The 13,549-nt window shown below is 34.6% G+C and overlaps 2 protein-coding genes across 3 annotated transcripts in view; one reads left to right on the plus strand and one right to left on the minus strand.

The window, feature by feature from the left end:
• The window catches only part of LOC107608994 (selT-like protein), a 3,224-nt gene extending 602 nt beyond the window's left edge, over positions 1-2,622 (plus strand). Inside the window, exons 3-4 of the mRNA XM_016310804.2 lie at positions 948-1,266; positions 2,278-2,622. Of these exons, the coding sequence (XP_016166290.1) occupies positions 948-1,266; positions 2,278-2,394 (436 nt within the window). The 3' untranslated portion in view covers positions 2,395-2,622. The remainder of the gene's footprint in view (positions 1-947; positions 1,267-2,277) is intronic.
• LOC107608993 (internal alternative NAD(P)H-ubiquinone oxidoreductase A2, mitochondrial) lies at positions 2,722-7,158 on the minus strand. 2 transcript variants are annotated; one of them, XM_016310803.2, is made up of 9 exons: positions 6,492-7,156; positions 5,217-5,430; positions 4,943-5,103; positions 4,787-4,852; positions 4,334-4,497; positions 3,802-3,916; positions 3,484-3,663; positions 3,202-3,364; positions 2,722-3,093 (listed from the first exon to the last, which is right to left on the minus strand). In XM_016310803.2, the coding sequence occupies exons 1-8, from the start codon at positions 6,954-6,956 to the stop codon at positions 3,212-3,214; spliced, it is 1,518 nt and encodes a 505-aa protein (XP_016166289.1). In that variant the 5' UTR covers positions 6,957-7,156; the 3' UTR covers positions 2,722-3,093; positions 3,202-3,211. The 2 variants fall into 2 exon arrangements, with proteins under 2 accessions (XP_016166289.1, XP_020963174.1); XM_021107515.1 differs by having other exon boundaries at positions 2,820-3,093; positions 3,197-3,364; positions 6,492-7,158.

The following is a 13,549-nucleotide window of genomic DNA, read 5'->3' on the forward strand; positions in this document are numbered from 1 at the left end:
TTGCTTCCATCGCTATTATTATTTATTAGTTCCTATCTATCTAATTTAGTTAGCTAGCAATTAGGAATGCTTTCTGACTAATTATCTCAAGCATCTTCCCTTTGTGTTTTTATTTTTTATTTTTTTCTTTCTTTTATTTCGGGTTTATGTATCAGTATGAAGATGTTATCGATATAAAACATTGCTGAGAGCCAGTTCATCTAAATAGTGATTTCTGGAGAATTAGGTTGTCGTTGGAAAATTTTTCTTATTTGTTCGAGATGAATTTCTAGTTTGTAGGTTCTTGAATTTATCAACATATTAGAGCAGGTAGAAGGAACAAAACTTTAGTTGGTATATTCTGTAATTCTAGTAAAATTTTGTATTTTGCTAGAGTGGCAAAGGTGCCAAAAGTGGAGAAAATTTGAAGAGAATTAATGTATTGGAAACTTAGAGATTTTAATTTTCTATACAAGATTTTCCACTTTTGGCTCCTTAGAGCACTCGTTGGAAAACTCTACAAAATTTTAAGAAAAAGGACCGGACCTTAGATTCTTTTGAGTCTTTTTTTTTTCCATCATATTTAGAGAATTCCATCGTAAATATTTTGCAATAGGATAGTAATATTGATATCCCTCAAAACTCAAAAGCCTAAAACCAAGCTAGCTGAACTTCATTACACTTCAAGCTCCAGATCTTCAATCTTTTCTGGCCATCTATTACACATTTCACACTTGCTTGATTTCGAATCTCTTAAATTGAAGTCCAATTCCTTTTTCATTATTTGTGGTGACATACTATTGAGGTGTGCATAAAAATAGCTCACCAACAGGAGTTACTAGATATCATTCCTTTTTATGCCTTTAAGTTTTCACCCTTAGTATTTAGTTCATTACTTTTGTTTGTTAGACATGGTTGTGCTTAGAATAGGGTAATTGGTATGAATGGGACATTGTGTTTTTGTGCAGGGGAAAAGCAGTAGCTATGAAGAATATGTTGGAGATTGCTTTTCCTGGTACTGAGTTTATTCTTGCAAATTATCCCCCACCTCTCCCAAAGCGTCTGCTAAGCAAGGTAGTCCCAGTTGTTCAAATTGGTGTCATAGGGATCGTAGTAGCAGGAGAACAGATTTTTCCAATGTTGGGTTTTGTTGCACCCCCTCCTTGGTATTATAACTTGCGTGCAAATAAGTTTGGAACTGTTGCAAGTACCTGGCTTCTTGGGAATGCCCTGCAGTCATTTTTACACAGCTCCGGGGCATTTGAAGTTTACTTCAATGGTGAACTGGTTGGTGCCTTACTTCTTTTTATGATCTATTTTCCCCGTAACTTCTATTATGTATTTCTTCACTATAGGAAGTTCTGATCATTCACTGTGGCAAATGCAACTCTCCTCATGACTTTTAACTGTTTTAGCACACGTCAGTCATATTCGATTGGCTAATACTATGACTAGTTCTAATATTTATTATATTATTTATTATGATTTTCACTGTTAGGAGAGTCCCCATTGGGAAACTTATAGCTACTAACTTATATCTTGCTAGCCCTATCATTATTTTTGTACAAAAATTTGCAACTTATCATTCTTTATTCATGGAAACTCCGTGTCTTCTGTTGAATGCATTTGGATTGTATAACTTTATGTATGACAATGTAAAACTAGATTATGATTTTCTGGAGAGTTAGCAGATTTAGAGTTGGGGGCATCGGGGAGTATCTTCCATCAATAACTTATAAAAAAAAAACATTTCTGTCAGTTATGCCACAATAATTGTTATTCAGTGAAATGCTTATAGCAACCTTCGTAGTTTGCAGTATCTATTTTATGATTGTTCGCATTTTTTCTCTCTAGTAATTGGGGGAGAGGTTTCCCACCTTGTGTTGAACTTTCAACTTATCAGGCATTTCGTTTTGCAACATAATATTTTCTTTATTAGGATTCTTGTGTTCCATCATTTTCAATTTTGTAATTTGTGATTATTGATGTTGGGTACTGGGGTATACCTTAGGGTGATGAACTATTCTTCTAAGTGTTGTTTCATTGATATTTCTTGATATCAATGATTGGGTTATTCAAGTTGCTTCCTCTAATTCTTATAGGGTTTACTTGTATAACCCCTAACAAATGGGACACTGGTAAATTAATTATGAAAACAAGGATGTATTCTCATCAATTAGAAAAATTCTTCTTGGTCAAACTTTGCCTCCCTATGTATCCTTTTGGATGGTAACATGTGTCATCTTCAATGCTTTTTAATTCTTCATAACCTGTTCTAAATCTTTGTTTCTTTTGAAGGTGTTCTCCAAACTGAAAGAAGGAAGGTTTCCCGGAGAAATAGAGTTGAAAAATCTGATTACCAAAAAGATGGCTAATTCTAGACTTGCAGATGGTGTGCCAGAATTGTGGCCATAGGTCATCTACATTTTGTTAAAGTTAGAATACAGAGCACAAATGATGGAACTGGACCTGCCTCTGCTTTGTAAAGTAGAGGTTGGTGTATAGATATCATAGGAATATTTTGTTACAATGTCTTTAGTTGTTTAAAAACTAGAATGTGAACTCTATACTGAAATGACCAAGTAATGCTGAGAAGAGTCCAGGAATTTAAGCTTCTTATTGGTGCAACTTGCACATCCATTCTAAAATTGAGACATTCTGAGAGCTTGTTATATTTTCAGCTACTGTGAATAGTTAATAGGTAATTCAGGCAAATATTAATCTATGTTGAAAAAAAATAAGTAGATTAAATTCAGGTTTTATCAAATTCATTAAATGTCATAACATTTGAGATGCTAAACACTTATCCAAGTGCAACTGTAGTGGGAGAGACACAAGAATTGACTTGTGAAACATTTTCACCGGAAATAATCTATTATCTATTGACAGATAGTATTATTGTGATCATACATTTGGTACCGTTTATAAACATGAAACGTTGAATTATTTATAGAATTGAATCATGACGTGCACATTTCTATGAATTAGTACAGTTCCTTCCTATCCACAAGACTGAATGGCTTTCCCGCTTTCCTAGTACATCCTCCAAAACTTTCCATGGTTTTTGAGATATCTCCACCAAACTCAAATTCACCTTATTGCTTTAAAAATAACCTGCAAAGCAGTCAATAGAGAAAATTACCATAATCAGGTCCTGCTAACATTACAAGTGTATCTGAAGAGGGTGAGGCTCAACTACCAATCATGCTGGAAGTACCTTACCTCAAAAATCCTATATTCTGCTTATATCACGACCAAACACAAATGTTGTAGCCCAGTTGATAGCTACATAGAATCTGTTCCTCCAACTGACAACGCGTGTCAGATATGCAGAACGCCAAACAAACCAACTGAGAAACCCTGCAAGAGATAACCCTTTTGCTTCCTGTAGAAGATACACAATTGAAAAGCACTACATTTAAGTTTCTAGAGCACAAGAAAAGAAAAAGGAACAACAATGATTAAAGTAAATATATAAATAAGAAAAAAGAAAAAAAAGAACACCTTGCTCTGTCTAAGGTCCACAAGAGCCTTGTAACTGCCAATGGTAGCCATGCTTCCAAGGTGCTTGTAAACAAATGGATCACCGAAATCCATGTCTTTGATGCTATTTGCGCGGCTTCCATTGGCTCTACCTATTTTGTTTAATAAGGCTGCTAAATATTTACCTTGCCTCTCTGCTACCTAAGGAATTAGGTAAGAATACATCAAATTGCCAACGAATTTTAGGAAGAGAACAAATAAAGGAATAGCACAACAGAAATAAATGGAAGATATCCACAATGAAATGTGCAAGACACTATTGAGCCAAACATCACTTACTTGGGCTAAAGCTGGAAGTACAGGTCTTCCAGTACTTTCTACAAATCCACTGCAGTCACCTATTGCAAACACATCTTGCACTGAAGGAACGCGGAGCCACTCATCAATGCCAATCCTGGGAACAGAAAAGATTTTCAGAATTTCCTTTAGGGTATGTTTCCAAGTTAGTTTTGGAGAGGAAGAGATGATAGGGAAGGTTTTGAGAATAAAGAGACTTCAATCTCCTTCCTTCCCATCCAAAATTAAAGCTCACAACACATACTCTTCGGATAATACTATTATAGCTAACAGAGAGACTTTAAAGGAAAATAGTAGAAGAGATTTACATATAGATGGTTTAAACACTGATAGTGCACTTAAGTATCATTTGATCTGTTTAGTCGACTACATCTAGTACGATAAGGCTTAGTTCTTGTATAATTTTGAAAAGTAATTTTTCTTTGACAAACTTGTCCTACTTTCTGATATGACAGGTCAAGGTACTAAATATATATAATGCAACAATGCGGCGTAGCCACTAACAAGAACAAACCTTCCACCAGGGGATTTAGGGAGATCCAAAGAGCGAACAATAGGTGATGGACCAACACCAGTAGACCATACAAGCAACCCATATGGAACCTCAGTACCATCATTAAGGATGATCTTCTTCTCTTGAACATCTTTTACAATGCCACGAACAAGACGAACCCCTGACTGATAGAAACTTCAATATTAGTAGACAATAAAACTAATACCGAAAAATTTGATATCTAGCCTGTCAAATGTCAATCAATTTTCAGCATACTGATTGATACTTATCTAATGGGTCCATCTGTTATGTGAAAAATTCCAAATGCTCTGCTAGAAGCAATTATAAAGGCCTTTTGGTAGTCTACCACAGATTTTTTGTTTTTGTTTTTTTTTTTTCCCTCTTAGAAAGAAATGGAATATCAGAGTTTTGAATATAAACAAGAACATTTTCAAACAATAGAGAGGAGCTCACCTTTGTCAACTGTTTGGTAGCATAGCGCCTAAGTCGGTCATCAAAGGAAGACAATATCTCATTTGCCTTTAAAAGCATAAATAACTTGGTTAACATCAACAATTACCTCCAAATACATAGAACAGTGATATCACATATCTAATGCTATAAGCATACCTCAATTAAAGTAACATGGATATAATCCTTCACGTGGGCATATCTCTGTCGGACATCTCTCATGATGAAATCACTGAGTTCACCACTGAATTCAACCCCAGTCGGACCACCTCCCACAACCACACAATGCAAAAGCCTTTGTTTTTCCTCTTTTCCGATCCCTGCATCCAAATCAAGTGCAAATTACATATGATGTATACAAACTTTTTTTTTTGTTTTTGTCAAATGTCAAATGACTTCGTCTTAAGGCTAGTATTGTAAGATTATGGCAAACCTGGAACATCTGACAACATCAAGTTCAGGAGCAACTTGCGACGGATTTCCTGTGCATGGTAAACTTCACGAAGAAAAATTGCATGCTCATAGACTCCATGAATTCCAAAAGTAGTGGGTTGTGCTCCTAATGCAATTACTAGCTTATCATATGAAATTGTAAACTTCCAAGGGTCTAATGTTTCCTCTCCTTCAGTTACAGTCTCGCAATGCACCTTCAGAACCACAAATTAGATTCTATCAACGTAAGCCTTACTGTTAGAACCAATGTTTCAACTAACCTAACATCATACCCTTTTGTTTGAGGAGAAGGGGAAGTAACAGTGAGAACATAGTATTGGAAATTCAACTAAGAAAGTAACTATTACAATTCATATTCTTCAGGAACTTATCATTGATCTAATGAGATCTTCAAAACATCCTCCTTTTCTTGTATTCCTCACCATGTATCCATATGAATCTTGAGAATCGATCCTCTCAAACTTAAATTTGCTAAATTGACTGAGAAGGTGGCTCTGGCATACTGACTTCTATGCACACCCCCAAGATCGAACTTATCATGAACACAAGAATTTCTTTTTCTTTTTTTGTAATGAAAATCAAGATCTAGCAAGTAGAGGTAGGGGGTATTTACTGAGCTCTACAGTCTACACATATCAAATTTATATCTCTCTGAACTGAGCTAGTTCAAAGCCATCAAGACTCACCAACTACCCATAATCAATAGAAAACCTCCCTATGTAGAGTTCCCTACCAACTAGGATTGAATGTCTTTAGAGGAATTTGAACCCACATCAATGGGAATAACAAATTAAGTTTCGAAACTTAATATTGACACAGGAATTACTTTGTAAGCATGATCGACTAACGAAATTGCAATATCCACATAGATAACTACCCAATTACCGATCATAATAATAGTTATCCACTATGATTTGTCAGTTTCCTACAGTTTATTGGTCGTGTAAGTGAAAAAAAAAAAAATTAATCCAATACACAATTATGAACATATTGAACTGAACCAGTTTTGTTTCCCTCACTTACAATTTTATTGGATAAAAATTGAGGTCTCGTTTAACCAGTTGGTTAAGGTTACCATTATAGTGATATTTAAACTTTCAATATAATAAAGGCATAGAAATTATTTATTCTTCCAAGTACGAATACAAACTTTCTATTTATAAATCATTAACCAGCTCAAAATCCTAAAAGTTACTAATCTCATATCTCATATATACAATATAATCATGAACAATTAACATAGAATTGCACATACCACATGGTGATCAGTATCAATGGAAGTACAATTGGCAAGGAAGAAGTAAGAACCGGGCTCTCTGGAAATGGCGGGCTGGATCCTAGCAATGGGTTCAGCAACAGATCTGAATTCAAGCGTTCCAACGCACGTTGACGCCAATAGAGGCGTGAACACCATGTGATTCCTCGGGGACACGCAAACAATGTCATAGATGTTAGGGTCAAGGCCCTTCATCAGCCGGCTACCGGCCCAACCCGTGCCCAGAACCACCACACGGGACTTCTCGTGGGCCTTGGTGGGCCCCAGGCCCACATGAGGGGCAAGGTAGTCGGTGTGGGTGTTAGTAGCGGTGGCAGTGGCGAAGTGAGAGAGGAAGGTGGAGAGAGGTGCATGGAAACGGTTAGTTACTATTGTGTTAAGTGTGTGGGGTTTTGATGAATATGAATATTGGGAAATTCTGGAGAGGTTGCGGAATACGGACATGGTTTGTGATTTTGTTTGAAGGGAGGGAGGGAGACGAGAGAATTAAAGAAGAAGGAGAAAGAAGAGCGAAGAAATTCCAGAAAAGTGGGGGTTTCAGACTTTGACTTCTGTTTTGTGAGATGAGAGAGAGAGCGCGGTTGGCGGGTTGTTTTGTTTGACGCTCGAGAAAGGATGCTACACTTGATTGATTACATACATTGATACACAGCATCGTCCCAAGGCATCCATTATTATTTGTGAAACAAAATTTTGGTTAAATAATTAAATTGGTTAGTTAAATTTTATATATTAGTTAAATTAATCTTTCAAATTTTCTTTTAGTCAAATTACTCTTTCAGATTTTCTTCTAACATCAATCAAATTCGTCAAAAATTTATAATTTTCACTCATTTGGGAGGTTATTTTTATCAAAATACTATGTATATATTAAAAATTAGGTGAAAACTCAGCTGAAATCGACTTTATGTGAAGTTGATATCTGAGAGTCGTTAGATGAAAATTTTGATTTGACTAAATTTTCATCTAACGACTCTCAGATATCAACTTCACATAAAGTCGATTTCAGCTGTAATGGTTAAATTAATTTCTGAAAAATAAGTCATTTTCTAAATTTGTTTATCAATTAAATTAGATTTTTAGAAATTATAAATTAATTATTTTTGTTTTTTTGTCACTTCTTAATAATTTTTATCAATGATTGATAAAGTAAAATATTAACCGATAGTATACATAATATATATCATATCTAATTAGATGCTAAACAAATATGTTTATTAAAATCTATTAATTTAGTCTAATTTTTCAATTATATAAACCTTAGTCCTAATTTAACCCATTGATAATTTTTTATAAATATATTTGTTCAACATTTAATTGAATATGTTAGGTGTCATATATAATATGAATTAACGTTTCATACTTCTATTTTATCAATTATTAACAAAAATATTAATTAAATAATTAAAAAATAAAAATAATTAATTTATAATTTTTAAATAATTAATTTAATTAATAATTTAAATTTGAAAAACGAATTATTTTTCTAAAACTAATTTAACTATTAACCTTTAAAATATCATTTGCTTCATTTGTTACCCTTTTTTTATTCCTTTGCTACTCTTATTTCCAAGATTTTCACTATCGAAGTTACTAAAAGGAAGTCAACAACATATTTTTCAATTTCTTATATTGGATTCATTTTCTGTATGTGTTGTCTTTTTAAAATTTTCGATTGTTTCAAATGTGAGATTTAAGAAAATATATATTTTGAAGCAATTGAGCTCATATATGAGCATCATCAGCATGGACAGCTCTTTAATTTGTTGTATTTGCATGTTAAATATGCGATAATTTTCGATATTTGTTTGACACACGTATTTTTTATGTTAAATTATATTTTAATAAAAAATAAAAATCTTTTTTAAATATGTTTGGATATAATAAATTATTTTATTATATAATCAAGTTTTTTTTTTTCAAAAAAAAGAAAGAAAAGATATAGAAATAATTAAAACAAAATCTCTCTTGCCTCTACCAGAGTATTTGAAAACATGACCTGTTTTGTATATGCCTTACATTTGTAAATTTCACGTCGTTCAATAGCTGAAAAATGTTGGCACTTGGCACCACGGACAAGAAAAATTAGTAGCAGGTAATACAAATATCAATATGTCATCTGAGCGAAGAAACAAATGGTGGCATCATTAGACCGACTGGTTTTGGCACGTCACTGCTACGTGCTCCCCAAAAAAAATATTTGGATGCATACAAATACAATAAGCATACTTTAAATTAGAATGAGAAAGAAAAATCGATACGTTTAGTTTGGATAAATTTAAATTTTACTCTACTTTTATCATCAACTAAGAGTGTATACTCTTAAGTCTTAATAGTGTTAATTTATTTTTATATTGAGAATAAAAATAAGGTGATTTTTTCTAAACTCATGCTAATTTTGTGGGTAAATTATCTATGCATATGTGTCTTCATCTCAGCCATTGATCAAGTAAAATTTTTAACCTTGCATTAATTGATTCAATAAATGTGTTTACACTACATTGTATTTTATAGTATTTACATTATACCACATAAGGTATTCATATTGTGTGCAATGTGCAAATAGTTGATTTTATAAATCCCTTTCTAAATACCAAAGAAATCAAAATCTTCCCCAAATACCATTTGAATGTGTACAGCTTCTTCTTCTTCTTCTACCTCTCAAAATACACTTCGAATGAACTGCTTCTTCTTCAACCTCACTGCTTCTTCTACGCTTCTTTCCACTGCTCCTTCTTTTCTACCCTTCCTGTAGGTGATGGGTGTGATTTTTCCGGCGACCCACTCGCAAAACCTTCTCTAAATACCCCTATAATGTTCACTGCTTCTTCTTCTACTATCTCACTGCTTCTTCTACCCTTCCTATAGGTGATGGGTTTGATTTTTCTGGCTACCCACTCGCAAAATCTTCCCCAAATATCTCTATAATGTCCACTGCTTCTTCTACCCTTCCTATAGGTGATGGGTTTAATTTTTCCGGCGACCCACTCGCAAAACCTTCCCCAAATACCCGTGTAATGTCCAGAGCTTCCTCTTCTATCACGCTGCTCCTCGACCTGTTCCTGTAGGTGAAGCGTTTGATTGTTCCGGCGACCCACTCACAAAACCTTCCCCCAAATACCGCTTTAATGTCCACAGCCTCTTGTTCTACCTCATTCCTCTGATTTCTTTGGTGACTCATCTTTATTGACAGATTTGCCCGAACCCCGTCGAAGACCCTGCCTACTGCTTATTTGTCTAGGGTTACGCGGGTGTCCTATTCTGTGATTCACAGGCAGAGTGAAGTATTTCCGAAACCGTCGAAGAACGTAACTCATCCCCTTTCCGGGAACGGTTCCGGCGATCGACGTGCAAAACCCTCTCGAAAAACCATTGTAAGGCCTGCTGCTTCTTCTTCTAGGTAATTCGTTTGTTTTTGTTGTCGATTTTGACAACCAATTTTGTGTGATTTGTTTTGATTTTCACTTTCTATAATCACCGTTGATCGAAGCAGATTGTTTCAATTTTGAATGCAATAGTTGATAATAGTTGTTCATGGTGGTGTTTAATGTTAATCAGATTGATGGCCAGTGATGCATGCTCCTCAAACACGAGACGAGGCAGAGGCGAAGTAGGCGGAGAACAGGAACTGATAGCTGGATATGCAAGTTCAAGTTCGCTGCAACCTGGGAATGTAAAAGATGGTGTGGCCCTAAAATGCTTCTGTGAAAAATATGCCATCTGTTACATGTCAAAGACAGACACCAATCCGAATAGGCTATTTTTTGGATGCCCATTGTTAAAGGTAAGGACCCAATTCTTTATGTATGATCACTAAGTTTATGCTAAAATTGGGTTGATTTTGAATTTTTGGAATGGAGGTTTAGAATATAGATTTTGGTTATTTTCCCTAGCTCAAGTTGTTGTGAATGTGATTTTGAATTGTTTGGAATGGCATGCCTATTGGTTATGAAAATGATTTGATTTTATAAGCGATATGCTGTTAAAATGGGTTGATATTCCATATGATTTGATATTGATGCTGGTTAATTTTGAAGAATGATCGAGAACTGGAAAAAAGTTGATTTATTAAAAACAGATGTACCTAGATTAAAAATGTTGATTTTGACATGAATTCACATGGAACCTGATCTGATATAAAAAATGGCTTTAAAATTTGAAAGGATTTTTAATATTTAACCTTTAGGGATTAATTACAGTCACATATGTGGATTAGATTGAATTGGAGTGTTTTGTACCACCATACATTCATTGTATTCTATTTGATTTAGGTGATAAAAGCACAATGCAAATTCTTTCTCTGGGTTGATGACCACATTGTAAGGGTCAGAGCGGGGGAGGCTACAAGGGGATCGGGTGATGGGAAGCGGAATCATGTTGAAGAACATCTGGGAATGGATAACCTGATAGCACATGTAGAGGAAAGAATAGTAAACATAGAGAAGCTGCTGAACAAGAAAAGTAGAGAAGCAGAGTTGAGGAAGAAGACTAGAGAAGCAGCTACAAGAGAGATGGAGGCTTCATCAACAAAGTCTAATGATTAAATGAAAACCAGAACCTGAAGCACCTCTATTAGGTTCAGAAACTTAAGAATAATTGCCTTCTATCTGAATTTTTCTACTAGAATGTAGACACACAATTGCTTGAAGCTTTTAAAGGAAAAATTATCGATGACTTTTTTTTATATGGGCAACATGGTTGGAAGTTGATTATGTTTCTAGTTACATGTTCTTGTTTTACCTATACATACATATACATTTTATGTTATATATTTTTGTGAGTGAGTTATCGAAGTGCCCTACCAATTTCAATAGCATATGAAGGCTAATATGTTGTAGTAAGTCAGTCCGAATACCAGAAAGAAACAACCTTTTTTTTAGTGACATGAATGCTGAATATTGCAGTCATGTTATAACTCAATGTTCAACAATTCTGTAAGAGTAGGAAGGAGAATGGCATGACTATATAGACTGATGATTTGGTGACTTCCATGACAAATCATGCTGCCACCACAATAGATAATTGACACGATCTGTTTTTCTTCTAATATACTAGTGTGCAGCATAAATATGGACATATGAGAGAATGAAGAAGCTGAAACTAAACCAGAATTTTATGTTAGGCTTGGGAAAATGGGTGAATTGCAACTTGTTAGTCAAGTTTAGTTGCTTTCCTTTCCGAAATTTTCCTGCATAGGTTTTCAAATTCCTAATCCCTTGAACCTAAATAAATGTTAACACTGCTAGTTTATCTAACCATGATGATTGGCCACTACTTGGTTCTAATATACGTCATTTGTTCAGCAAAAACTGGATTGCCATTTATTATTAACTCTCAGGTTTTGTAATTTTGATGATTGTTATTTTCGCATTGTAGAAAAATTGTCCTAGCAACAAATTTTGCCGAGAGTAGCATCACCATAGATGGTGTGGTGTATGTCATAGACTGTTGTAAAGCAATTGGGACCAGCTATGATGCTTTAAATAAGCTAGCCTGTCTGTTACCATCATCGATTTCAAAGGCTTCAACTCATCAGGTATTGAATTAGTAGATCATCATCTTTATCCCCTTGCAGATGATGTTTAATGCTCAAAATGAAACATTTGTTTTTTTCTATAACCGGAGCTTGCCACTATTGCTGAATCCTTTATTTGCTAAATTTGCTTGACTTTACTGCCTTCTTCCTACACTTTATTTAATTACTCTTACTTTGTAAGTCAAAGTCAAAGAGAGAGTGCTAATGGGTTTATAATTTCAGAGACGTGGCCGTGCAGGTAGAGTGCAAGCTGGAGTATGTTATAGTTTGTTATAGGGTGCTAACGGCTTATTTCAGGTCTTACCATGTACTGGGCTGATATGTTTTTCTTCTTATATAGTAATATTGAATGAGTGTATGGCTTATTGCAGGTCTTACCATGTACTGGGTTTGGTTGTGCCATCATCCGAGACAGTAGCGGTGTCTACAATTGTGGTCCTGAAATGTGTGACCATCATGTAAGTTTGTCTTCTAACTTATTTCAAGTAGTTTCATCATCATGCCCGTTTATATGTCATCATTTTTGGTGGAATCGTGTTACATAGGGAATAAGATGTCGATTTATAGGTCGATTTTTGTATTCATGTGTGGATTCATGATCATTCCCGCTGAGTTGTTGTTAGGAATTAAGGTGTTTTATAGTAGAATCGTAAATGTGATCGATATTTTTTCTCCCAGTGTTAGTTACTTTAATTAAGTGAATATTTAGTCTTTCTGATGTAGTTGGGATTGGGCTCGGTGAACTAACCTGGAAAAACATTTATTTTTTGGTAGTTCTATTCTCTCTAAAAGTAAAGTAGGCTAGCTGCCAATTTGGGCCAGCAACCAAAATAATTAGTAGATAATTCAGCTGAGGACTAATGCATCATGTGGCTTGAAACCGGTTAAGCCCAACTTTTTCCGGAATTTTAAGCCAAACTAAGATTCTCCAGGTAACTATTTATTTCATTCATGTCTCTGTCTACACCTACCATGCTCATTATTTGTTTGAATAGTAGTTTTTTGTTTGAATATCAGTTTTTGGTTGAATATCCGCGTAAAATGTTTGTTGGTTAACTGATATCTGTCACGTAATCTATATACTACCATGGTTACAAATAGAATAACACCATTATAAATCTCCTATACACGAGGAACACTACATGACACATCGAATTAGCTAGAATGAAGTTGTTATAGAACCATTTGTCTTAATTTTGGGCCTTTCAAACAAATGTAAAACATATAAAAGATTAACTGAAATAACAAAAACTTAGAATTAACCAATGTTATAACAATTAATACTGGATTTCATAAACCAAATGTAAAAACATAAAGAACAACAACCAGAATACTAAACAAAGACGTTCAACAAAGTTCCACAATACATTTAGTTGGAGTAGATTTAAATGTCAATTATTTCTAAACCGGAAAGATCCCTTCAAAATATTTCAGTGTAGACCTAACTGTGATCGGGTGTGGCATTCTTGGGTCTCGCCATGCTCTCCTCACCAATAGATTT

Source organism: Arachis ipaensis, chromosome B07, assembly GCF_000816755.2.
Source record: "Arachis ipaensis cultivar K30076 chromosome B07, Araip1.1, whole genome shotgun sequence".
Lineage (NCBI taxonomy): Eukaryota > Viridiplantae > Streptophyta > Magnoliopsida > Fabales > Fabaceae > Arachis > Arachis ipaensis.